Source organism: Vidua macroura, chromosome 9 (assembly GCF_024509145.1).
Source record: "Vidua macroura isolate BioBank_ID:100142 chromosome 9, ASM2450914v1, whole genome shotgun sequence".
In the NCBI taxonomy this organism is placed as follows: Eukaryota; Metazoa; Chordata; class Aves; order Passeriformes; family Viduidae; genus Vidua; species Vidua macroura.
Genome location: NC_071579.1, coordinates 5,888,588 through 5,914,459, shown reverse-complemented (window position 1 = coordinate 5,914,459; position 25,872 = coordinate 5,888,588). Strand labels below are relative to the sequence as shown.

The 25,872-nt window shown below is 49.8% G+C and overlaps 2 protein-coding genes and 1 long non-coding RNA gene across 3 annotated transcripts in view; 1 reads left to right on the top strand and 2 right to left on the bottom strand.

The window, feature by feature from the left end:
* Positions 1-277: 277 nt before the first annotated feature.
* KIAA0040 (KIAA0040 ortholog) lies at positions 278-8,331 on the bottom strand. Its single transcript, XM_053984811.1, has 2 exons — positions 8,257-8,331; positions 278-2,645 (listed from the first exon to the last, which is right to left on the bottom strand). The coding sequence occupies exon 2, from the start codon at positions 2,531-2,533 to the stop codon at positions 2,195-2,197; it is 339 nt and encodes a 112-aa protein (XP_053840786.1). The 5' UTR covers positions 2,534-2,645; positions 8,257-8,331; the 3' UTR covers positions 278-2,194.
* On the top strand, positions 2,616-8,131 carry LOC128811306 (uncharacterized). The gene is made up of 3 exons (XR_008438292.1): positions 2,616-2,735; positions 6,137-6,242; positions 7,078-8,131. It is a non-coding gene; the product is annotated as an uncharacterized LOC128811306 (long non-coding RNA).
* An 8,784-nt stretch (positions 8,332-17,115) lies between the features above and the next one.
* Positions 17,116-25,872, bottom strand: part of TNR (tenascin R) — a 32,638-nt gene continuing 23,881 nt past the window's right edge. Inside the window, exons 18-21 of the mRNA XM_053984797.1 lie at positions 24,923-25,019; positions 24,006-24,167; positions 22,238-22,401; positions 17,116-21,825 (exon numbers count right to left, since the gene is read on the bottom strand). Coding sequence (XP_053840772.1) covers positions 21,706-21,825; positions 22,238-22,401; positions 24,006-24,167; positions 24,923-25,019 — 543 coding nt within the window. The 3' untranslated portion in view covers positions 17,116-21,705. The remainder of the gene's footprint in view (positions 21,826-22,237; positions 22,402-24,005; positions 24,168-24,922; positions 25,020-25,872) is intronic.

Here is a 25,872-nt window from a genome sequence, read left to right as displayed (position 1 = left end):
TTTTTTTTTTTGATTCCTCCAGGGCTGCTCCTGCCTCTGGATCACAGCACCTGGATGGGCTCCTTTGGCCCCCCGGTGAGTGTGGAGGCAGGAGGGCTGAGAAAAGCACTTGGATGGGGAAAGGAGGGAAGGAAGAAGGAATAATACAAGTGCAGTGCTAGTTCTTCAGGATCTTGGCTAGACTGGGAGCTTGGGACAGAGATCAGAGCTATTTCTGCATTTCCTAGCATGACATGTGGCAAATCCTAATTTTTATACCATTATATGTTGCTTCCTGTTTTGGAGCAGAAGGGAGTCACTAATTTCAATGGTGACAAAGCAAACTGGAAAATAAGGCACATATGGGGTCAATTTAAAGGGCTGTGTGAGGAGGAGCCCAGCCTCATGGCTGTTCCCAACACAAAACCCTGTGACATGCAGCCAAACCCTGTGACATGATGTGACCATCACAGCCCTGCCTGCATTGGACAAAACAGGCTGTGCTGGGACCGGGTGGCACAAGCAGCTGCTTCCAGCTGGTGGCTTTGTCCTCCAAATGAGGGTAAGGTGGCATCACCCTTGCCTGGGCTGGAAGCAGCTGTGCCCAGCAGCTCTGTCCAGGCTTGCCCATGTGGGTTTGGCTGCTTGTTCCCTAGATGCTGGCAGCTCTGGTCTGCTCCAGCAGCCTAAGAACTGGAAGAAAATGGAAGGAAGACATCCAGTGTACAGACAGGGCAAAACCCAGATGTGATGAGGCTTCTCATCACACACACATTTTTCCATTTCCCTCAATGGAAAATGAGATGGGGGACACAGAGCCTGGAGGGGCGGAGAGTGGGGAGCACAGGAGACTCCCAGCTCAAGGGACATAGGATGGGAACACAAGCCAGGGTGGGGCAGGTGGGAAGCAGAGCAGGGATGAGAGCTGTGTGTGGTCCTGTTAGCTGCTGTGCCCAGCTGAACAGTCTTTCCAAGGAACATGAGGATGGAGAGAGGTCCATAGTCTGGCTGTAAAATGTGTCCCTGTGTAAGGGATGACTGTGCACATGGAATTTACTTTGCTTCTACAGCACATTCAAAATCCCAGAGCTGGTCAGCCTGGCAGCCATACAGAAACATTCAGTGCAGCACACAGAGCTCATCAGCTGGGGCAGCACCTGCTCATGGGTCTGTGTGTGTCTGACACATGGCACAAGGGCTGCAGGGAGAGGTGACGGCTGAGTGCGCCAGGAAACAATGTCTGCTGCTTCAATACTGCTTCCATGTCCCTGGTCCTGCTCCAGAGGGCCTTTGGTCCTGCTCTTCTCTAGTAGTCATTTAATAAATAACTCTAATGCCCATAGCAAAGCTTTTACACAGCCTCAGGTTGTGTTTCTGCTCTTGCAGTAGCATGGTGGGCTCTTTAATGGCAAGTTTGTATAAAACAGTCTTTCAAGGAAGATGTTTTTTTAAGTGCTGGTGCAAAAGGGCTGGTCTGGCAGCCTCCTCTCTCCTTCCTGCCTCTAGCCCAGGTGGCAAGGCATCCTTCTGCTGTGCTGCCTTAGGATGGTGTCTGAGGTCTCTAAGGTTGGGCTGAGGGCATCTAGCTTCAAGTGCTGGTAGAGACTGGTTTGGTGGCCTGGTAGATGGCACATCTTTGAGCTGTGGGGTAACTCAGCTTTGTGTCTATAAAGCGAATTGGGTTTGGACGGAGCCTCGACAGTGAAGCTGTGCTGTCTCCATGGCAGGGCAAGCAAACGAGGTGTGTCTGGGCCTTCTCCACTCAGCTGTCTGTGTTGTGCAGGGGGAGTGTGCAGGTGGCTTGGTCCGTGGGTGAAGGTTGTCCTGTGCACCCCCGTCCGTGCCACAGTGTGTGTGCTGGCAGGTGAGTGCAGAGGGAGAGCCTCGCACCTCCTTCGCTGTGTGCCAGCCCCACTGGCACTGCATGCACTGTGCTCATGGCAGGGGGTACGTAGGACCCGCTGGCAGGTCACCCCTGTGTGCTCACCTGTCCTTTGCAGGGGTCTCTGCCCTGGGGCATGCTGTCCTGATAGGGGAGAAGAGGCTTGCACAACCTGTGCCTTGTTTCCTGTTGGCCCTTCAGCATGCTGCGGTCAGCCTCTGTCGAAAGTTACCATAAAGTGGCAGCAGCTTTGGTATCTCCTCGCCCCTCCTGGTGCACAGGTGAAAGGAATGATGGCATCTCAGAGGAGAGGACCTGAACACCCTCTGTCTACTAGATGGGCAAGGAGGGTCTCTTGTCCAGCAAGAGCAGCTTGGGCTGAGCTGAGATCCACAGGTCCTCTTCATCCTGCTGCTTCTTCTTCTTCTTTTTCTTCTTCTTGTTCCTCTCAGCATGCAGATGCCCATTGCTGCTGGGGCCACCTTTCCCTGTGCTTCCTCCCCTCCGTCTGCAGAAGCAGCAGTGGCAGCAGATGAAAATGAAGGTGAGCAGGACAACGAGGGGTAGACCCAAGAGCACGGCCAGGCAGACGGTGTTGAAGATGCCTTCCTCATGCTTGGTACGGATGAGCTCCAAGATGGAATTAAAGAAAGAGCTGATCTTCTGCTGCATGTCAGCTCCTGAGTAGGCTGCCTGTGCTGCTCCCTCTGCTTGAAAGGCACCTTGAGATATGCTCAGCTCCTATAAGCAGCTACTGGGCTCCACAAGAGTCCTTGGATGGTGCCTGCAGAGACAAAAAAACACATGGATCAGGTGCCTGTTCCCTCAGCAGTTTTCTCCATGGAGCTGCCGGAACAGCCTAAGCCTCAGCAGGGTAAGATGTCTCCTGCCTTGGAGGGGCCTGGAGCCGTGGGGGATGGACTGTGCTGCCTGCTATGTCCTTTTGGGTGTCTTCATCTGAGAAACACAGCTTCCTATCTCCTGGGGTTTGTTCTTGATTGTGGGGATGGGTGAGGAGGGCTTTGGGCATCCCTGCTTGCCTAGGAATTCAGCCAAGCACAAATCCTGTCCCTCTGAATTTACACATCAGCCCTGACTGAGCAATCACAGCATGGAGCTCTTATTAGCCCTTTGTAGGGCTTGTTCCATAGCAGATGAAATATTGTCTGCAGGAAAAGCTTTGCCTGATATAGGCCAGTGACCATTGTGGAGACATAGTACTGCCACAGGCGCCAGGACTCCACGTGTCACAGGTCCCTCTTTATTCCCAACCCTGGGAATAGGGTATCTTTGGCCAGGCTGTTTCTCAGGGTGCGTGGTCTGGGATGGGCAGCACAGAGGCAGGGTCTGTTCCTGCTGCCCTGGGCACTGCCAGCAGGTTCGGTCTGGAGGCTGTGGCTGAACCACCTGTATTTTGGATGAGGACTGTGGTCAGTGGGACTCAGGTGATGCTCAGTTGGGCAGCCCAATGAGCAGCCCTGCACCCACAGCTGCTTCCATGTACCTAGGGCTGGCCACAAAGGCAGCAGCAGGGGAGGATAAGGGTTGGCTGGGGTGGAGGAGTTGCTGCTGCTGTGCCTCACCTGGGAATTGCTCCAAGGGTTTGGGTAGGGCTGAGAAGCATTTCTGTGGCTTGACGTAAGGTTTTCCTCTTCCCTCAGGGAGGGAGAGGTGCTGCTGAGTGCCAGGGCTCTCAGGGAAGCCCTCCTGCAGAGGCAGGGAGCTGCTGCCTCTACTCACATCTTTCTTCCCCTCCTGTGGCCAGGCAAAGCATCTGAGTAGAGCAGGGGCCTTTGTGCTGCCAGTTTGCAGTTCTGGTTCAATACAGGGGTCACTAAATTAGAGGTTGTACAGATGAAGAGCTGGCAGGGGCAGTATCAGGCTCCAACACCCTATTTCACCCTTGCTCAGCATTTTACAGTAGTGTCTTTGCCAGCCTTTGGGATTCAAGCCCTGCAGCCTCTTGAGGGAAATGCTTAAATCCCCATGTGCCCAGGAGGGGAAACTGAGGCACAGTAAAAGGAAAACCAACACTTCTATGTAACAAAAACTTGAGAGGTATAGCCTGAACACCAAAGGTGTCCTAGAGGGGTTGCTCCACTTGTCCCCTGTGACTCCTTTTCTTCTGGCAGCTCTCAGAGAGCTCAGGGACCGTAAGGGAGGGAGAGGAAGGGCACCCAGGCTGGTTTTGGCTGAATCCTCCTTGTCTACAGCACTGCCCATCCTTGTTTTGCATCTCATTTATTCCTTGTTTGGCACCTGCTAAGGGATGCTCTCTTGCATGGAGTGGTTTAGGATTCTCCAGCTAGCACCACTGTGCTTCCTTCTGCCTCACTGTGCCATTACACCCCACTCCTAAAGGAAGATCAAGCCACCAGCCTTGCCCAAAAAAGCAGCCACAGGTCCCACCCAGCCCTAACCACAGCTCTTGTGATGCTGCTTGGGCAGGAACTCCTGGGCAGCCCCGCAAAAAAGCAGCTCCCAAGGGAAAACCTGCCTTCCAAAATGCTGTCCTGGGACCTACAAAATTGTACAGGGTCTGTTTCACTGGTCTCCCCTAGCTGCTGGCTTTCAGACCTGACTGTCAGGACCTCAAGAGCTGAATCCTTCAGCATAGATGCCAAGCTCTCGATTTGGGATTTCACAAGTGCTCAGATTCTGTTGAAAATAAGAGGTTTATCTGTGTCCCTTAGAAACAAACTGACAACTGTGGAATTATTGTTTCAATTTGCATGAGCACACAGCTGAGCTGGCCCCAGTTAGCTGGTGGTTTCTCTTTTGAACATGAATTTCTCTGGGTGCCTTCTAAAAAATTCTCATTTGAGATTTACCAAATGAAATGAAGTGCTCTGGGAAGTGGTTTTGACTTTGGCTGGAAGAAGTTTATTATGATTATTGTTATTACTATTATTGTTATTACTGGGGTTTTGTCCAGTCTGCTGCATCAAAACTGGTTCCTCACATTTCCTCATTCCACAGCTCAAGAGAGGACAGAAATATCATCAATATCTGAGAAATCACAGGCTACCACTCAGAGACTCAAATCCCATACAACCTCTGCCTAGCCCCTGCATGGAACCGACTGGGAGCATCCCAGATCTGCTTTTGCTCACAGGGGAGATAAGTGAGAGCCACTTCTTAAAGCCTGTCCTGACCTTCATCTTCACCTAGGTGGTTTTTTTGGGGGCAGCTGTAGTAAAGGTTACACTGCAACATAAATAAACAGAGCAGCTTTTCTTCAGTGTAATCATCCACGTGGTGCAGGTTTGCCACTTAGCCATAAGTATCCTGACAGCTCATTATCCAGGCAGGAATACAGGATGCCTATTATACACTGGACTCCAAAAAAGAAGTAAAAAACTCAAACAATCCCCAAACAACAAACGCCTTAATTTCAGACAAAACAGGATGTACAGTTTTATTCCTGCACTGAACTGCTTTATATTTATTGCCTCTAAACTTCTGGGTAGGGAAGGAGGGCTGGAACTTCCTTTTAAACTTGTAATTAATTGTTTGCAGAGAAAAAAAGAACAGGGAGGAAAAAAAAAAAAAAAAGGCAAAGCCCTTTGATATGTTTCCACTTTAAACTGGAGCTGAATGCACTGCAGAGGCCCTGGCTGACTGTCACTGGGAAGTGTCCAGCTGGGGACATGTGGCCACCCTGGACAAGCAGAATGAGCATCCCTTGGAAGGGGAAGGTGGAGGTACCTGCCCCTGCCCTGACCAAACAGCACCCAAATCCCAGGGCCATCTTCCAGCATGGCCATGCACCTGGTTTTCAAATGCCTTTTCTTTTTGCTGTGTGCATTGCTTTTTGTTTTGTAGATGAAGGGATGTCTGTGTGCTAAATAACGGGGTTCTTCAGTTTCATATAAAGAAAATGGGGGGGGGGAGGGGAAAACAGAAAAACTGATGTGTTTGGAGGTGGCAACTCCAAGGGCAGAGGGGTTACCCAAGGCCACCCATTGCCAGCTGAAAACCTGAGAGCACCATGAGGAGCTGCATTTAGGAATATCCCTGCTGCTGCTCGATTTGGTGTGACATCCCCTTAGAGAGGGGATGAACATGGAGAGCTGCTTACACGCTTGTGGTACAGGATGGGTGTGAACCGCTTGCTGCAAGCATGTGGAGCTGCCATTGGGAAGTCGGCTGTTTTTTGGGTCAAGATATGGGACCAAAAAACAGGGCCAGGGAGGTACTGTGAGACAGGGCTGTGTCTCAGGGAGAGCTGTGAAGCATCCTGCTAAATGAGCTCTTTGTTTTTGGTGCTGGCAGAGCCAGGGGAAAGCTGACATGGAAACTCGCCTGGGAACTCCTGTGGCCAGGGATGGATGGCTCCAACTGATGGCAGCTCTGCACGACAGGGCTTTGTGCCACTTGTGTAAGTTTTAATCAACGTTGCACATCCAGCATGAAGTTCTTTAATCCACACTGGCTTCGAAAGAGCTGGTTTGCAAGGGTGGGGAGCATCTGCCACTCCTCTGCAGTTATGGGAGGCCGTGGGTGGAAAACAAGGTCCTTTTGAGGGACGGCTTGCGATGGCACCACAAACCATCGCTTGCCTGGCTGAGCTGGAGGGGTAAAGGCTGCCAGTCTGTGTGTGGGGAAACCAAAACAGAGGGGGTTGCCTTGGCAATGCTGGCTTGTCCACATCCTGTGCACTGCAGAGCAACCGCAGCGACTGGGGATGGAGGTAGAGTTTGCACAAAAGCTGCAGTTTACTGGAAACTGCAGTGCTGTGTCACTGTGGCAGAGGGGAGAGAGCTGGAGGTCATTTTACTAGTTAAGTTCTTTAGGCCCAACCCTCAACAGGCTTTTATGTCTTCATGAAGTTCCCTCCAACCTAAGAAAGCTCAACCTGCTCCTCTCAGATGAGATGCTGCCTGACTCAGGCAGGAGTGTGGCTGCTCTAAGGTGCTGCCTGCATCCACAGTGAGAGCAGGTGGCAGCTCTGGGGGCAACTGACCTGTGGGGTGTGCCCCAAGTATTTCTGGATTATTTCAACACCCCTGTGCTCTGTGGCCAGCTGCAACTCAGGGCTTGTGGAGGTGACATGAAATCAACTGACCTACAGCCACCCCCATTTCCTCAACACAGATGAGACCACACTTTGTGCAGTTGATGCTAAGGAGTGCAAAGCAGGAATCGCATTATTAAACAACCATTTCCGTCTGTTACTGGCTTTATGTCAGCTTTATACCAACTTTCCATTGCAGTGACAGCTGTGGTTCAGGCAGGGAGAGGCTAATTTCTGTTACAGCCTGTGAGCTCCTGATCCACCCAGCAGAGACACAGCTATGCTGTCACAAAGTGGCATGTATTTTCCCTGCTTGCACCTGCAGACTTAAAGGAAAACTGGATGAAACCTGACACCGAGAGTGAGCAGTTTCCTTAGCAGGGATTGCACGTTGCTGTTTCGGAAATGGTGACTAAGAAGGGTTTTGCCGCCGGTCTCCCAGAACTCGCAGCAGGCTACAGAGACCTTCCTCAAACGTAAAAGACAAACCACCAAAAGCCAACACCCAGCAAACACGACCAGCTGAAGCTTCATCTCCTTCCCACCACCATCAAGCCTTGCTGCCAGAAGCCACGGGTAAATGCTTTCATTCCCTAAAGGGAGTGATTTAGAAAACTACTGATATGGATGTTGGATAACAAGGTTAAAGTGAAACTATTTTGCAAGCTGCTGCCTGGAGCCCGCCCGTCATCACCGTCTGCACACGCGCGGCTGCCCTCGGCTCCAGAATCACCGAGACTGTGGCCAAAAGATCAGTTCTGAGTTTAGGTGAGCGCCACTGTCATCACTGGATGCACCGGGAGCTCCTCAGAGCCGTCCTGGGCTCCTCCAAACTATGGAACGGGCGGGCAGCAGCCCCCAGCCATGGCCCTCCCTGGGGTCGATCACTTGGGGTTTTGGTTACAAGAGGCTCAGGGGCTGCCAGAGAAGCAGTGGATGCCCCATCCCTGGAAGCGTCCAGGGTCAGGCAGGACGGGGCTTGGAACAACCTGCTCTAATGGACGGTGTCCCTGCCTATGGCAAGGGGGGTGGAACGAGGAGTCCTTCAAGCCCCTTCCAATCAAACCGCTCTAGGATTCTGTGGTGTTCAAAACGCGTGTGTGCAGCTCGGGTGCTCCAACACCCCGGTGCCAGGCAGACTGCCCCAGACACAGGTTCCCTCAGAACTGCTGCCTGTTCATCGATCGCTCTTTCCCCAGCCCCCATTCTCACCCCCTCCCCCCGGGCGGCGCGAAGGAGATGATGTGGCCTTAAAAAAAAAAAAATAAATAAAAGGCGAGAAAAGCCCTGGATTTGAGTAACACAGCACCGAAGATAACGCCTAGGGAAGCCCAGCCCGGGATCCCCCTCCCGGGTACTCCCTGGACCCCAGACCTACCTCTGCGCCGCAGCCCCGTCCCGCCCGCTGGTCCCGGAGTGCAGCGGCGGCCGGGGAAATGGGACGGCGCGTCCCGCCCGCCTCCGCCCCCGGCCGGCCCCGCCGCCCGCCCGGCCCCACCTGGGGCTCGCCCCGCGCCCTCCGGGAAGCCCCAAACTGCGGGGTGCACGCACACACTGTGGGCCGTGGGCCAGGCTGCGGGATTTAGGCTGGGAGAGAGGCGGGGACGGGGCACAAACCAGTCCCGAACCTGTTATGGGGAAGAGGGAGGGAAGCGTGTGGCTCGCCGGGCTTTGGTGCAGCCCAGGTTTTCCCAGAAGCGTTTTTGGGAGACGGCAGGGAGGGCTTCAGGGTGGTGATGCCGCTGCTGTGGTGGGGAGGGCAGGGTAGAGCTCCAGCTCCCCGAAAGCAGTGCCAGGAGTACCACCCTGGACCCCCTCACCGCTGCCTGCTCCCTCTCACCTCCACTCAGCACGCCATCAGCACCACCCTGCATGTTGTCACTCCTGCACTGCCATCACACCCACCCTCTGCCCCTGGAGAGGGGACACTGCAGCCAGGCAGGAGGTGATGGAGCATCCCCTGGGACTGCCTGAGGTAATGCAGCATCCAGGAGCATTATGGATGCTGTACAACCATGGATAATGCTGGATGTTTCAATCTGGGAAGGCACTCCTTGCACAGGGTTTAGTGGTGGCCTTGGCATTGCTGGGCTAAGAATTGGACTTGATGGCCTGAGGGGGCGTTTTTGACTTAAGTGATTCTGTAATTCAGTATTTTCAAACTGTGATCCCAGTTCCATTGGGATTGCCACCCCCACCCTTCACTTGCTACTTTCTCTCCCACTTATTTCTTTTTTAACACCATGGCAGTGATATCCAGAAATTGCTGTATCCCGGCTGCTTTCCAATCCAGGGCTCTACGGCCTCCACACAGTGTTGTGATGCTGACAGCTGGGCAAGCTGCAACTAGAAAAATGTTCTGTTGGAATTTTTCTGGTTGGACTGAGTCCTTTTGGATTGCAAAATCCCTACATTTGCCCTCCTTGCCCTCCTTCATGCTCCAGAGCGAGTGGCTTGGCTTTACTGCTTCAGCCTTGGTGCTGACTTGTCGAGCTGGGCTAGCCAGGGCTATCTGACCCTTCAAGGCTCCTGGAAAACAGCCTCACATTCCCAATGCTGTGACTTGGCAGCATCAGGAGCAATGCAGTGCTGGGAATAGGAGGGAAGGGGAGAGTGGAGGGATGGAAGTAAGTTGGCTGCCAGCCTCTGCAGCCCTCCTGCTGCCTTCACCCTAGTGCTGGAGTTGGAGAGATCCTCAGAAACACACATTGTAGGCTACAGCTTGTGCTAAGTGCCTCCTCATAGCCTTGGGGAAGGTGTTTATGTCCTGTGGGAAACACCAAGCAATTTCTCCCTAAAGATTTGCTGCTTAATTCCAGGAGCTTTTCCCTTGGTTTTATGCTGGAGGATGAAGATTCCTGGGCTTTGCATCATGTGGCTTGCTGCAGTCCAGTTTCTCATATCCCAGTTCACCCTATCATGACTTATTCCCTCCCATCTCTCCATGTCCCAGCTCACCCCATCCTATTTCTCCCTTGTTTCCTGACTCTATCCCAGCCCCCTGCATCCCAGCTAACCCCATCCCTGCTCTCCTGCCTCACTGAGCTGCAGCCATTCCCTCTTTTGTGGGTACCAAATCCCTCTATGAAAACATCCTTCCCTAGGCACACAGAAGCCACCTGGGTGCTGACAGTCACGTGAGGGGTACCTGACCACTCTACAGCACCAGATAGCGCAATGCTACCTTTGCCACAATCCCTCTAACTAAAACTATTATTTATAATATTCTAATTATTTATAATATTTATTATTGATTAAAAATATTTATTATCAGAGCTCTCCGAGGGTGAGCATATTTGAAAGTGTTAGGCTTCAGGGTGCCTCTCCTTGAGCCTGGGAATGTGAAAGCTCAGCCTCTCCCTGGCACCTGGGATATTTGCTTCATTCCCTGGGCAAACAGCCTCACTGAGGCTCCACACTTCCATATCACTAATTTAATTTGGCAGAGGCCTTGACAAGGGAGGAGCTGCTGGCCTTGCACCTTCCCTGGATTTTCAGGGGTCCCCCTGAACACGGTGCTTTGGCAGCCTCTTGGCTTCAGGCAGGAGTGCTGTGGTGATGTGGCAGAGGTGGTGGGCACTGCTAATGCTGATGTCTTGGGGTGCTGCTGCTTGTGAAGGAGTCTTGATGCCATCGAGGGTGGTGATGCCATTAATCTGAGCTGGAAAGCTTCACATAGACTTTAAGAAATTGAGAATTAATGCAAGAATATACAAATATAATCAGTCCCCTGCTCTAAGCCAGCATCCTCCTCCCCACAGCTGACCTGTAAAGATCCTTTCCAACTCCAGCTCAAATTCCATAGTGGTCTATAGGAGATGTTTTGAATTTCAACAGCATGTGATGCTTGACCCTGTGGATGTCTCCTGCAGCAAGGTGTGCCAAGACTCCCTCCCTTGTGGCATGAAAAATGGTTCATTTGCAGGGATTTTGAACCTGCCACCTCCTCGTTTTGTTTGGCACACAGCATATCTGGGATCCAAGGAATCGTGCTTTGTTTCTCAGAAACTTTAATGGGCGAGAGGAAGCCGTGACTCAGCTGCTAATGAATCACTGCAGCTCCAGATTGTCTCCCTGCTTGCTGGTGCCCCTCAAGCACAGAAACTGAGTGAGCCTATGCCAGGCAAGCTCCTGTCACCTCATGGGATGTCAGTTTGAGCCCAGGCCTCGGACCAGCTGGAAATAAAATCCCACCTCCAGCTCCTGTTCTCCATCCATCCTTCCCAAAATCCTTATTTCCGTGCTGTATCAAAGCCTTTCCCCTGCCAAAAAGCACCCTGATAACTTCAATTTCCTCCTAAGACCCCCTCAACCCCTAATTTGATTTTGAAAATGTTACTAATTTCATGCTGAAGATAGAAACACTCTCTTGCCTCCCCCTTGTTTGATTGTATTAATCTAATTTTATTACCAGTTTACCTTGTTACACAACTGTGAGCTTTGCTCCTTGATAACACCCAGCTGGTACCCAGAGTCAGTTTATTTGGGGTTTTCTCGGTATGGTGGGAGTGGTAGAGTGACTGCAGACATGATCACACCTTTCTTTCCCAGCTGCTTCCTCTGCTCTCTGGTGGTGATTTCTATTTGCAGACACTAGTCTGGCTTAAAGTAAGCAATGGAAAACTCTGCTCCCAGAGAAACATTCCTCTCATTTTTCCCCCATGCTTCTGCCTTTTCCCTTCCCTCTCCCCCTCCCACAAAAAAAAGCCTGCAGTTTAAACACCAAAAATAACGCACGCCCTGGCCGTGGTCTGGATAAAAATAGCAGCTCTTGGTATTTAGAAGCAGCAATGGATTTTCTGGCTTTGGAGGAAAATGAGGAGGAGGGGTGGGATGAGATGGTGATTCTTGACGCATGAGTGGAGGACAAACACAAAACTGTTTTTCTGGGAGAAGCTGCTTCATCCCCTCCTCTTCCTCATTTGGTACCAGCTGGGCTCTGTCCCCTCCAGGAAGGGGGAGCTCTGAGGGTAGGTTGGGCTCAGGTGTCCCAGTCCCACCTAGATCCCACCTTGGGCTGTTTTGGTGCTGTGTTTAAGTGCTGGGGCTAAGTCCCGTGTAGGCAGGGATGGGGGCAAATGCTGCTCTTAGGGAAAATGCCCCAAAGCTGGTGAGTTTTTGGGGGTGCCTCATGCCCACCCATCACTTGGGAGGCTTTGCAGCTGGGCTTGCCAAGATGAGCTCGGATTTGCAGGATCACCCCTCCCTGGTGCTTAGACAAGAAGAATGCTGAGGTAGGGGTTGAGGGGTGGTCCTCAGGTGCCTCCTCAAATTCTGCTGGATGCTTGTGTTGAGAAAGCTGTGGTGTAAGGGACCTGTGTGCAGGTGAGGAGGAGGGTGGTATGTGTCTGCTCAGGGCACAGCTCAGTGTTTGGGCTGTTTAGAGCTGCTTGTTTTGTGTGTGTGAGCCTTCAGGAGCTCCTTCCTGAGGAAATCCTACAAGGCAGCGCTGGTGGCAGGCAAGGGGGAGAGGACACACACTGGGAGGTGGGGAAAGTGCTGGGCTGGGTGCGTCCCAGCAGCGTGACGTGGTGCCTTCCCCTTTGGAAGCACTCAAGGATCAGTTATGGGAAATCCAGGGAAAAAAAACCTGTTGGTGAATGAGGTTGCTCCTTCCCCCAGCATGGAAATGGGGTCAGCAGCAGCATCCCAGGGCTGGATTTGTGAAAGGTGTGAACCAAAGGCAGAGAGGCGAGTGATACTTGGGCACAGTCTGGTGGCCCCCAAGGAGCAGCATATGCCCCCAGTTGTAGGAAGCAGTGGCTCGTGCCTCCTCCAGCCACCCCCACAGTTTCCCATGCTGGATGGGTGTCGGATCTGATCTGCCAAGGTTGATTTTTAGGTGAAAAACCGGTTGTGCTTGCCATCCCCTCTGTCACAGTCATTCCTTTGGCTCAGCCCCGTGCTGCTGAGGAACAATCCCTCAGTGCTGGCATCCCCCAGAGCCTAGCTGAGGGGGACAGGGAGAGCCAATCCGGCTTTTTAATGATATGCAGATGCCAAATTAATAGTAGTATTTTGATTATTTTCATTATTTGTTCCTCTCCATAAGCCACTCCCATGGGGGAAGCTGTTCCTGGAGATTTGTGGTGAGCTGATGTCCCTTGGCTCAGGATCACATGAGGATTTTGGCTGGTGGTATTGGAGCCATTGGAATGTTCTGTGCTGCCCTTGGGGCTTAGCTCCTGCCTGGGGGTGGGACTATCTGACCTTTGTTCTTCACACTTCAAAGTCTTCCTGCTCCTCGTCTTGTTTGCTACCAGGGGCTCCATGGGGAGGATGCAGCTGGGTGTCAGGGCTGGGGCAGGGCAGCTTGTTGGGAACTCACCCACCCGCCGGGAGGGAACCGAGAGAGAAATGCAAATTGTCGTGGGTGAAAGAGGGGAAAAAACAACCATGACCTTTCCTCTGGGGGTGTTTTACCTCTTTCTGCCCCTCTGCGAGGGAGAGCAGGCTCCTGTATTTTGAGGGGCAAAGTGCTCCTCAGGGGGCAGAGGCAGCAGAGGGTGCAGTTGTGACTGAGGAACCAATCCAAGGGGTAAACAGGGAGATTCCATCTGGTTTTGGCCTGACTTGGGTGCAGCCAGGGGACATTGGGCCAGGAGCAGGGACAGACACTGTCCCCAGGAGTGGGAGAACAGTGCTGCCCTGATGCTCCTCCAGCCCCATCCCCTCTGCTGCTCCTCTCCCAGGAGCTCATTTCCATCACCTTCTAAAATTCTTAGAGGGATGATTTCCTACCTCATCCCACTCCATCTCTTGCTTTTAAGGAGGATTTTTCTCATAACTCATTAGCAGAGTTACTTCCTTCAACCCCCTCTTTTATTGTGACATCGACAAGTGCAGGGGACAGCACGGGGACAAAGGCCTGTTGTGGTGAACAGAGGCGGTTTGTGTCCCCACCACACCCTTGTGTGCTCTGCTCTGCTGGTCAGCAGCCGCGCCAGGCCCTGCTCCCTGTGGAGGAGCAATGCCAGGGAGATAACCTGGGTGGGAGCAAGAGGATTAGACATGCTGCTGGGAGAAGCTGCTGCAGGATTGCTGCATCCTTTGATATTCCTACTGACAGCAGAAAGCAGCACAAGAATACAGGGAAGGGAGAGAAGTGCTGCTATAAAGACAAGAGCAGGATGGGTTCACACTGACAGAGGGCAGGGTTAGAAGGGATATTGGAAGAAATTCTTCCCTGTGAGCATGGTATGGCCCTGGCACAGGTTGCCCAGAGAAGCTGTGGCTGCCCCTGGATCCCTGGAAGTGTCCAAGGCCAGGCTGGACAGGGCTTGGAGCCACCTGGGATAGTGGAAGGTGTCCCTACCCATGGCAGAGGGGTGGGAACTAGATGATCTTTTAAGGTCCTTCCCAATCCATTTGTGGATTGTTGAAACAAGTTGCAAGCAGAAAAATTGCTGGCTATATCACAGGGAAGGGGGATAAGCCTGGAGGCTGCTATTCACAGCATTCCTCATCCCAGGAAAAAGGGACACATCAATAAAATTTAAATAATAAAATTTAAAATCCCTGCATTTAGATTTGATGAAAAGAGATAATTTATAATTTTTTACACTCTATATAACTAAACATTAGAGCCTGTAGCCCCAGGAGTTAAAATACAAAGATGGGAATGAGAGTTTTAAAAGGGATGATGAACACATGCCATCTTATGAGGGGGAATTAAAATCTGAGAATGTTGAAGATGGTGCTATAAAAATCACATCTCCTAAGCAATAAAGCAGCTGTGAATCTATGGCACAAAGCTGCCCTTTCATCAGCCTGCTCCAGCCTTGCTCTGGAGGCATTGCACCTCCTCCTGCCACACTCTGTGCTCCTGGACCAGCATTTCCTTCATGGGTTTTTTGGGCTGAGGCTGCAGGATGTGTGGTTGAAATGTGTTGCTTGAGCTCTGGGTTTGGGATGGGTGCCCAGGGTCCCTGCTGAGGACCTTTGTACACCCTCCTGATGTTTACTGTTGGAACAAAGTTCCTGAGCATCACTCATGCAAAAAGGGGACTTTGGTAAGAGGGCTGTGATGAAATATCTCTGTATAAAGTGCAGATGGGGGAGCTGTGGTGGCTGGAAGTGCCTGAAGAGGAGTGTGGCATGCCTGGGAAGGCATGCTTCTTGGAGTGCCTGGAAATATGAGATCCCACCACATGTAGGACCATGTCTAGATTATGGTGATGGCTCTGAGCTGTGCAAGGACAGAGGGGCCAGAGTGATGAGGGTGGTGAGCACATGTGATAGGGCAGGAGCTCCCCAGCGTTTATTGTGATGGGGCAAAACACTTCCCTGGCTTCAATTGAAACTTGTAGCATTTAGAAAAGGGCTTTTACCAGCCATCACTCACTTCTCATCCCATCTGAAACATGGAGTTGGCCTTGACTGTGATTTTGGGAGGTGGTTATGATCCAGAGGGATGCTGCAGCTCCCCATGTGCCTGCCACCTGCCTTCTCTAGGTACCAACCTCTGACTGATAGACACCTGCCTCTTGTTATTGGTTTTTGCAATAGGAAGACTGTGTTTCCTCCAGGTGAACTTTCTGGGGGGTTCTCTGCAGTAAGTGGAGGCCCTGGGGGCCTCACTTGACCCCAGACATGCTGAGTGAGGGTGCACAGTGGAAGATGTTGCCCTTCCCTTAGAAACCATAAATAAAACATCCTGGGCAATTGTAGGCACACAGTTTGTGGTAATTGGGAGGCTGCCGAGCCTCACCCCTAATGGGCTACAGCTGTGAGAAACAGGTGAGCAGCACTGACAGCAATGAGCCATGGAGTGCCCAGGTGCACTGACCAACCACAAAGGGAGCAGAGGGCACACAGGTGCAGTCCATGAACATGAGGGTAGAAAAGGTTAGGCTAAAGAACAAGAAGGGCTGATGCTTGAAGCCTTCCAAAATTCTGTGGTGATACTCTGTGTATTGTGGCAGTCTCAGCTGTGACAGACAACTGCTTGGCCAAGCACAGTGAGACTGGGATGACAAGTACCAGCACAGGTAACCCTTCCTCCTCGTCCCAAACACATCTCCATCCCTCAGCTCCTCCATGCACAGGCCTTGCATGAAGGGTCTTCCATGGCACTAACTGCCTTCAGACACAGAAAGAGTTCATTTATCCCAGACAGTCAAGTCTATCAGGCTTTGTGCTTTGCTTTTGGTGCACTAAGGGTCATGACCAAGGTGGGACATCCCCTCTCTCACAAACTTCCTATTTTGTCTCATAAATCCGAGCAAGAAAGAGAAGTTGAGAAGCTGCCACCAAGAAAACTCCCCTGTTTTGTCTCTACAAAGTCAAATTTAGAAAATATTGAAGTGGTCTGGCGGAAGAGCTTCTTTCGAGCTTTCTCATACTGTCTGGCTATGTGTCAAATGTGAAAACTTTAAACAAATAGGTTTGGGTAAAGTCTTCTTGTGAAATAAGAGAAGAATTTCAAAATCGCCTGAAGTTCATATTCATCCTAGAGATTTTTGCTAATCTGTGCTGGGGTTTTGTTTGGGGTATTTTTTGTTGTTGTTGTTTCCCACTGGGAGTATATTCTGATGGACCGAGGCTTCCAATCTGTTTTTTTGGTGGTGTTTCCATCATGTTGGGAACAGATTGCTGTTTAAATCAGGAAAATGGTTTTCACTGAAGATTTTGGGGTTGTTTCCCTTTGCTCCCAAGCATTCATACCACAGCTTTGCTTTCTCTGGCTGCAAATTGCAGAGCCAAGAGCCTCTGTAGCTCATGAGAGCAGCTAAATTTATTAGCAAAATGTCTTGTGCTGGGCTGAGGCCAAGTCCCAGCTCTCTGCCTTCCTGTGGTTAATGGACCGACTGTGCTGACCCGATTTCATGGCCACATTATTGCTATTTATTTTAACAGCATAGCTGGGCAGGGGGGGACTTGGGAATCTCTGGTCCCACTTTCTGACCAAGGCAGCCCTGGGGTTGGATGAGGTTGCTCTTGGCTTTTTCCAACCTGGTCTTGAACACCTACATGGGGTCACCAGCCAAAGCTGGGCTGCCCCAAAACTTCCTCCCGCTGTTTTTTTATTACATTGCATGTGCTAGGTCTATCAGCTGCTCTGTTTCTCTAGGTTTGAATATGAATCCATGCTAAGCCCCCCATGCTCCTCCCATGGGGTAACCAAAGATCAGGGATAGGGGATCCTTCTTGGCATGAGGTTGGGGCTGAAATGTTGCTGGGCTTGGATGTACGAGGACCCTGGTCCCACCCCACTCCCAGACAGGCACACAGCTCACTCCTTCAGTATCTTTTATTAATGTATAGAAAATGCATTAAAAAAAGGAACTATACATAGCCTAAGAGCGGTCAGGACTAAAAATACCAGTTAACAATGGTTAACAAGCGTTGATCCCATTCTCCAAGCTACATTTTCATTACAGGGTGGGGAGGGTTGTTTAATATATTATTTATTTATATTATAGATTTTATTTATGCATTTGTTTACTTTTCTTTTCCCCCTCATTTGGTTGCAGTGGTTTGTGTTTGAGTTGATTAGAACCCATTCAAGGCATTTCGTTGCCTCTGTTCTCCCTTCTTATTTATGTTTTTAAACTTCTTTTAACATATTAAGAACATTTCCAGGATAACACCTGTATATACAGGGGGCTGCTTGTTTGTTTGTTTAGGTCTTTGTGTCACCATCCTTCTGAGAAGCCACTGACATCTGAAGAACTGCAGGCTGGGTATTGAGGCGGGTCTAGGCATCAGGATCTCTCAAGGGAAGGACCTTTCCTTCCCACTTACCCCACATTTCCCCTCTGGAAGGGGCAAGGAGCTGCCACCACCATCAGGATTTTAGGAAAGGGGAAGGTGACCCTGCAGGTGCTGGTGGTCCCCAGGGGACTCTGTTGGGTTTTATGGCCATCCCAGGGCGCTTGGCTGGCAGAAACAGGGATGGGCTTCTTGTTTGGCCCCAGAACAGAACCCTTTGTTAGTGGATGTAAGCATGAATTAAAGGGTTTTATTGGGATGAGAGTTCATTGCTGGCAGTGTTTGATAAAGTCAAAATTTGTGGGCATGTCTCGGGGGCACAGGATAGGGGGTGCGTGGTCACCCCCAGATGTGATGGTGGGGACACAGCAGGAGGGCAGCTCTGAGCTGGGATGAAGGTCATGAGCTCAGGTGGAGGTGAGGCACCAGGAGGGTACTTTGGCTCCTGCTGTATCTTGTCAAGTTGCTCTGAGCCTGTTGTGGGCATGGGGACACTGCTGACTGAGCCCTCACCAGCTGCATCACTGGGAGTGAAGGTGGCATGAGCTGTGCCTTCCACACCTGGACACTTCACCTGGGATAAGCATCCCTCTAGGAAGGAGGCAAGAGGGCATTTAGGCTGCTACTAATCTTTGAGATGCCCATGTGGCCTGGTTTAGGGCAAATTTGGGAGAGTAAAGTAATGCAAAGATAAGGAGTAGAAGCAGACTTCTCCCCCACCTTTGTGTGGATACTGTCCCAATACCTTTCTACCAAAACCCAGCTATCCTTGGGGAGAGCCTGGCCTCTCTCCTTCTTGAAATAATTCATTTAGAGATGCTATCACTTTACTAAAAGCAGCTTTTCCTTTCAGGACTCCTGTTTTCTTTGGTTATGTTTCAGTGCAGTGTGCAGGGGGAAGGTGGGCTTGGAGAATGGAAACAGAGGGAAATTGGGCAAGAGATGAAAGTCCCTTTGTGTTTCCCTCTAGGATTTTGCGGTTAAAAATAAGAAGTAGCTTTGAAAGGCTGCAAGGGTCATGGGCACACACGGTGTTCTGCTGTGTGAAGGATTTGATGTGCTGCTTCCTGTTACATGAAATGGCATCTTGCAGTGGATTTTTTGGTTTGGGTAACAGCCTCATGCTCCTTTTGGGCTCTGGAACAAGCCTGTGCCACACAAACCCAGAATGGCAGTGGAGCCACCAGAGCCCAGTGGTAGTTCACATGCTGAAGCCAAGGTCTCTCCAGATGAGCACTGCACCTGATCCAGACTTGTTTTCTGGGAATTCCAGGGCCAAACCTGGTCTAGCTGGAGAATGAACTAGCCCATCCAGTGATGGAGGGTGAGAAAGAAACTACTTAATCATGGGGCCTTCTGTAGCATCAACATTAAGCACAAATTTACTGGCAGGAGATTTGTCCAAAAAAAAAAAAAAAAAAAATTAAGGCAATATAGAAAAATAACTTTCTAGGCAATTGTATCTTGTTTATGGACAATGTGAACAGGGGACAATGGCCCGAATGACTGGGTCATCATTGCTGGTTGTGTGCCTGGGCTTGGGTTGGGTTATCACCAGGAGAAAACCATGATGCATAGAAATCTTTCCTTCAAAAGATTGTAGCAACTGTCTTCCACCAATGCCATGGAAAGGCGACATCCTGGTATCACATGAGAGGTCTGGGACCAGCACTGATGTATAATAGCACTGAAAGATTGGATATTGTCCAATTTCATACCTGACTATGCAAACAGTAAACCTGTTTACAGAATAATCAGCCTTTTTGAGGATATTCTTTTGAACATCCTAGAAAAGCTTGGCAAACTTTGAATTTTTTTTTTTCAAACTTTCTGTTTGAGTCTTACTTTTGAAAAGAGAGGTTTCTTGCCTTTCACTTGACTGTGAATGATAAGTGTATGTTTCCACTGACATCTCTTCCTTTCACCTGGGTAGGTAAGAAAACAGCACCATCCACTGCCAATCTCTGCTGGTTATAACTGCTGCTCTGTTACAGCTTTTGTTGGGATATTTCTTCCTACAAATTCTTGATGATTTGGAGAAAAATTTACTCTGCTGGTCTACTAAAAGCCTTCTTAGGCTTTAATCAGTTCCATTTGCTGCTTTTTGTTGGCTTTTGGGCCTTAAAGCAGGCTTGGGTGTTCAAGAGGTGTGACATGCCGCCATCTGTGACAGCAGCCATGTCCTGCAAGAGATCCCATCATCTGCAGCCTCTGACTCACCTGTTCCTCAACTGGTTGACTTCTTGCCTGATTTGATGCCAAGGGGAAGTAAGAAGGGACACCTCATTTACATATGAGATGTTGCTGAGCATCCTATCTCCAGGTCGGCTTGTAAGCTGACCACATGAAGGACTGGGCCCTGTATCTAATCTTGACCTCAGCGTTGGCTGTGATTTCATGTGCCAGTATGTGCCATGGAGAAGGAGGTTATGTTTCCCATTTAAGGCTCTTCTTCAGCTCTGCAGCCATTGTGAGTAATGTCAGAACATTAAGGAGTTTGACCATGAAAGATACACTGGCCTGAATTATAAGCTACTGCAAAGATGCCTTTATGTTGCCATCTGAAAGATGTTTTTGAGACAAAGCAGCTTCAGTGTGATAAAACCAGATAGCAGTGTTTAGCATTCATAATGTTCCTTTGGCTGCAAATCCAGTGATGAGCTGCATTGTCCTTGGATACAGGGATGAGTTCAGTGACAATGCCCAGCATTGATCAGAGTCCTTGGAGAGGAGTGACTTGAGCATGGTGGTCATTTGGGCTTTGTGGAGGTGGGGACAATGACAACAGGACACGGTCAGAGCTATCCAAAGGGTCCATCTTCCTTGAGACAGGAGAAGCTAAGGGTGGGAAGAGCGAAGTTATTAATTCTTCCAAGGGCCTTGAAGTGCTCCAAATCCAAATGGAATCCCTTCCAGGAGGGGAAACACTTGATTTCCTGTTGGAGAGCTGGCAATACCAAGGCACTGAGATTTGTATCCCTCTTGTGATGTCATTGAAGAGGGATGGTGTAGGAGAAGGAAGGAAATGGGCATTCCTCAGCTTGCACTTCTCTTCCCTTAGCTGCATTGCCATAATTCCCTGTGTGCGTGGAGGGCCATGAACAGGAGCACCTGAGCTGTGACAGCTGCTGGATTCAGGCTGGGCTGCAGTTGTGTGATATCTTTTTATTGCTGCTCCTCCTCTGAGACTCTTGTGTTTGGGACCAGTGACCTCAGTGAGAGAGAGCATGATGGAATGTAGAAATAAACAGAGGAAGTGGGTCCTAGATTTCAGGATCACAAGTAGGGATTTTTCTCCCAAGTCTTCTAAGTTACATCCTTTCTTCTCCATCAAGTTCAGCATAACCCAGGCAGATGTCATGGACCTGAAGCAGGCCAAGTTCAGCTTGGAGGAGTGGATAATGAAGGTTGGGGCTGGTGGAGTAGTTCTTATTCCCATACACCTCATGCACACGAGGATGGCTTTGTGGTGGGACCAACACATGAGCTATGGACATTCTGGAGTTTGCCTACATATGCAGATATTTGCCAAGCCCTCCTGTGAAAACTGGGGATGGGATGAGCCTTTGCTCATCCTCACTTAGTCCTCATGTGTCCAGAGCCTGCACGTAGGGGAGAGATGGGCCTCTGCCTGCTGGAAGAATTGGTGTCTAGAGGATGGCAAGAAGCTTGGGACCTCCCTGCCAGGAGGGGACAGGGAGGCAGGGAGAGGACAGGCGTCCCTGGCCATGACTGGGCTGGAAATGGCCACACCAAGGTACCTGTGGGGAAAGTTTCTGCCACAAGCCCCATGACAAACATTTCTAACAGGGTTTGCTCAGGATTTCTATGTCTTTTAAAAAAATATCAAAAAATCTGTCTCTTTCTTCTCATGTTAAGGGCCAGAGTACTAGGATAGGGAGACTGGAAATTTGGTATTTCTCTGGGACAGATGCAAAGCAATGAGGTCTTTCCTTTCCCATGGCCTTTCCTTGTGCCATGGTTCCCTCCAGCACTTGTGAGGGGCAGGTTGCTATCTCAGACGAGTAGTATTTTTTTTCCCTTTTCATATTATAAAATACAAACAAATGACAGAAAAGGTCAGGTGGTGGGAGGCAGGAGGGATTCAGCTGGCTCAGAGCTGTAGGGACCGTCTCTTCCTCCCAGAGATGTTACGGTGGTTGTAAGGTCGCATCTTCATTTCCACAAAGGGGATGGAGAACTCGTGGCCTTTCCAATGGTACCAGTTAATTCCCTGGCAGGAGGGAGAGAAAGGGAGAGGGTAAGGAAAGACCCTAACAAGAAACTAGAGTGGGAGAAGAAGGACACAAGGTTGATTGGTGTAGAGAAACCAGAAGGAAAAAACTTACTATAGCAGGAGCAAGCAACTCCCCTGCTTCTATGGCTTGATTGGTTTTTTTTCCCACTGCTCAAAGGCTGATCAAATTTCATATAGGTAATTTTTTTAGTCTAACACACTACAGCAAATTCCTATGGCAGCATGTGGGAGGCACAAAGTCCTGAAGGTGGCTCCCTTTACTCCAGCTTGTGTGGGGTCATGCCACCAGTTCTGACCCTGGTGCACACAGTCCCAGCACTAACCTAGGCTTGCTGACATGTTCCCCTGGAAGAAACTCCAGAGGGTTTCAGGCCAGCTCTGCCCTTACCTGACTGTGCCGGGACTCTCCGTACTTGCCATTGAGGTTGGTGCGGTGGCAGTTCTTGTACCACCAGGCCCCTTTGTAGGACATGGCACAGTTTGTCACAGCAACATCGTTGTCCCTGTCCTTGGTGGAGAAGGGGCGTCCCTGGTGATAGGTGAGGGAGTCTCCTGTGGAAAGAGATGCCATTAAAGATGATGGAGTCTGAATTATCGGTCTTTTCACAAGGAAATTAGGATATTCTGGTTTTGTGGTAACCATTCCAATCGATGGCTCAAACAGCTGACAGTCTGATAGCATTAACTGGAATTGTTCACAGCTGGTTCATCTGAGGTCCTCTGCTGTCTGTTTAGGATCAGGGCAGACCATAGCAAATCTTAGAGACTTCTTGGCTTTGTCAGATAAAGTGCTTTGATATGTGCTTGGATCTGAATTTCAGTGTTTCAGAAATTAATTCAATCCCAGATTTTGGCATCCCTGATTTCCCAAGGTTTGGCTCTGCTATATAACTTCAGGATGCTTTCAGCCTCCTCCTTTCCTGTTAGCCAAAGGGAGCTTTTTCTCTCAAAGGAGACCAAACATTCATTTCTTGAACCAAGATGCTTGGCCACCTTTTCTCTCTTTGGATAAGGGAAAGAAGTTTTTTGGGAGGTGTGTGATGTCTTATTCCACCAAAACCTCTAACTTCATCCTCACTGGATAACTAGACAGCTGCTTTTGTGTGAAAGAAAAGCCAGAGTAAAATGTGGTGACTTGAGTGATGTACTTACAGGAGACATTCTAAATATGCTCCTTGGTAATCCCTAAGGACATATGAAGTGGACCCATGCTGGCTGTGTGCAATCCAGCCATGGAGAGACTTATTAGAAAACCTCTTGGCAATGAACCATTTGTTGAGCCCTGGCTCCCTTAGCTCAAGGTGGAGCAGAAGCTCCTTGGCTGGATGGCTGGAAGCAGAGTTTGCATGGCAAAGGGGACAGAATCATGTCTGTATGACCCTATTAGTGCCATCCTTGGCAGTAGGTTGGGTGCTTTGTGCCTTGGGATTTGAGGTTAGAGCAAGTGCTTTGTTGCACACCATCAAGATTCCTGTCACCTCTCTTCCAGTGCCAACTAACTGGTATTGAATAGAGAAATTCCTGCATTTTGGGTATGTTGTGGGGTTCCACCTAGTACATGGTAGAAGTTCCATTATGGAGGCTTGCACTGGGCATGCTCATCCCAGATGAAGGGGCTACAGTTGTACTCTTTCTCCCTTCTTGAGGAAGAGGTCCCCTGTGCCCTCCCTCTAGCACCCACTCTCTTCTGAACTCTAATTCCTCTCTAACACTCTCTCTAACTCTTCTGAATTAACCAAGTAAGCAGGTGTGACAGTGTCCTTGCAAAACTGGGCAGTGTTTGGCCTTTACGTGAGGAAATGACGTAAGGATTTCAGATTTTTCCATAGCTGTGGAAAGGCAATAAATACAGCCTCCAGCACGACATCAATAGCCAGCTGTGGCTATTGCCAAGTGAGATGTCACCTCTGATAGCTGACCTGGTTATTTGAACAGCAATGTCTCTGATATTAAATATCTAATCCCCAATGGAAAATTCCGTGTCCTTAGGATTTATCAGCCTGGTTTACACCATGGACTGCAGGAAGGCAGAAAGGACTATGGGTTTTTGTCTCACCACTCTAGACAAGTGAGATTTCATGTTGGGATTTCCTTTGCAGTCTTGGACCAACCAGTCACAGGATTTCCCAAGATCCTTGCTAGCAACGAGGCTGTACCTGAAGTGCCGTTGTATTCCCCGATGCGCAGTTTGTAGAGGCTCCGGGAGTCGCCAATGGAGAACTTGTCATAGTAGGCGTATGCTGCCTCCTGACCATCCCTCATGTCTATTCGCAGCTCGTAGCGCCCTTGGGACGTGATCTTGTGGATGTTGTCCAAGCCTGTCGAGACAGCGAAACACCCAGTGAGACCTGGTTCCCAGATCCGCTCCGTGAACAAACAAGGAAAGCTCTAGGCAAATAAAACAGTAGTGGGAACTGGGAGCAAGGAGAGGAATCAAAGAGCAGCAGCACCTGTGGTGAGTCTGTGTGTCTCCTGGCATTGCTGGGGTCTGGGCTCTCTGTCCCCACTACAGCTTCACTTCCCTGTGTCTGTGAGCAGAGGGTTCAAGGCCCACCTTCAGATTTCTTCATGCTGCTGAAGCTTGGAACATTCAGCTGTTGAGCCCTGGTGCTACTTATGTAGTTAAGCTCCCATACAAGCCAGAGTGTGTCTATGCTGCAGGTCCCTTTGGCTCATGTTCAGGTTTTGAAGGAGCACACTAAATTTCAGAGCTGTGCTGTCTCCCAGTCACTCCTTTCCCGCTTTCATTGGACAGCTGACTTTCTGGCCACCAGTGCAGCCTGTAGTCATCCCATGGACAACGATGTGTTTTGGTCCATGAAAACTGACAGCATACATACCCTCCTTCTCTCCTAGAGAGCAAACTAGGGACTTGCTAACCTTCACAGCATGCCTTTATGTGGTGTGCCTCTGCATGAGTTCCTAAAGTGAAGGGCAGGGAATGAACAGAAGGAAAATTGTCTGAGGGAGAATGTAGAGGAATGTGGTGAAAGGCAAGGAGCCAACAGCTGACACAGTGCTTACAGAATTTAGGTTTGACACATCAATGAAAAGTAAGCAGGGAAGGTCATACCCAGCCAAAACTCATCCTCCAAGTTTCCAAAGCCAACCCGGTAATCTGCCCATTTCCGGAAGAAATCGGTCAGCCCGTTCTGCCGCCGCTGGAAGACCTGATGTGGAGGAAGACCGGGGGAAAATCATAATGATGGAGATGAGAAACAGCTTTGCCAGGCTTTGGACACACATGGTAAAGATAATAATTTTTCTTTCCGTTGTGCCTTTCAGGGGAAAAAATTGCAATGCCCATCCAATTAGTGTTAATTGCAGCCGTTCAATTAATTCATGTGCAGGTGTAGAAACAAAAGAGATATTAGATAATGTCCAAAGCAAATCAATGGTAGAATAGGAAGGAATTGGCCTTCAAGGTTTCTGCTTTAACTAGTACAGTACTTTAACTGGCGCCTCTGGTTTTCTAGCATGTAATTCTGCTTTGAGATGGCTAATTCTGTGATATCCAAGGGGATGCTCTGAAGCAGAGTGAGAGGGAAATTTACTGGCTAGAAATCAGCATTTGAGGAAGCCCATGTTTTTTTGGTTTTGACTATACATCTAGAAGGGTTTTGCGCAATGTGTGTAAGAGTTCAACATGAATAAGATCAAAGCTCCATGACATTATTTACTTACACTGTCAGTCCATCTACATCAAGACAAGCAGCGTTTGTGCAGCTCAAACAGGCATTTGTTTCTAAAGTTCTCCTGTGCAGACTCAACTGGGGTGACGCTTGACACCCTCCTTCTGCAGGCAGTGTGAATCATTCCCCGTGAAAGCTACCAGCCATTAATTTAATTTCTAGAACAATAAATCAGCTTCACTCACAGATTATGCTCTCCAGAAGAACTGCAAACATGCCAAATAAATCAAAGGGCATTTCTCCAAGTGTAACTATTATTACCGGAGCGTGGGCCATTCCCTGTGGCGTGCGATATGAAGCGTGTGAGGCTGAGCCTGCTGTCATTCCTGTG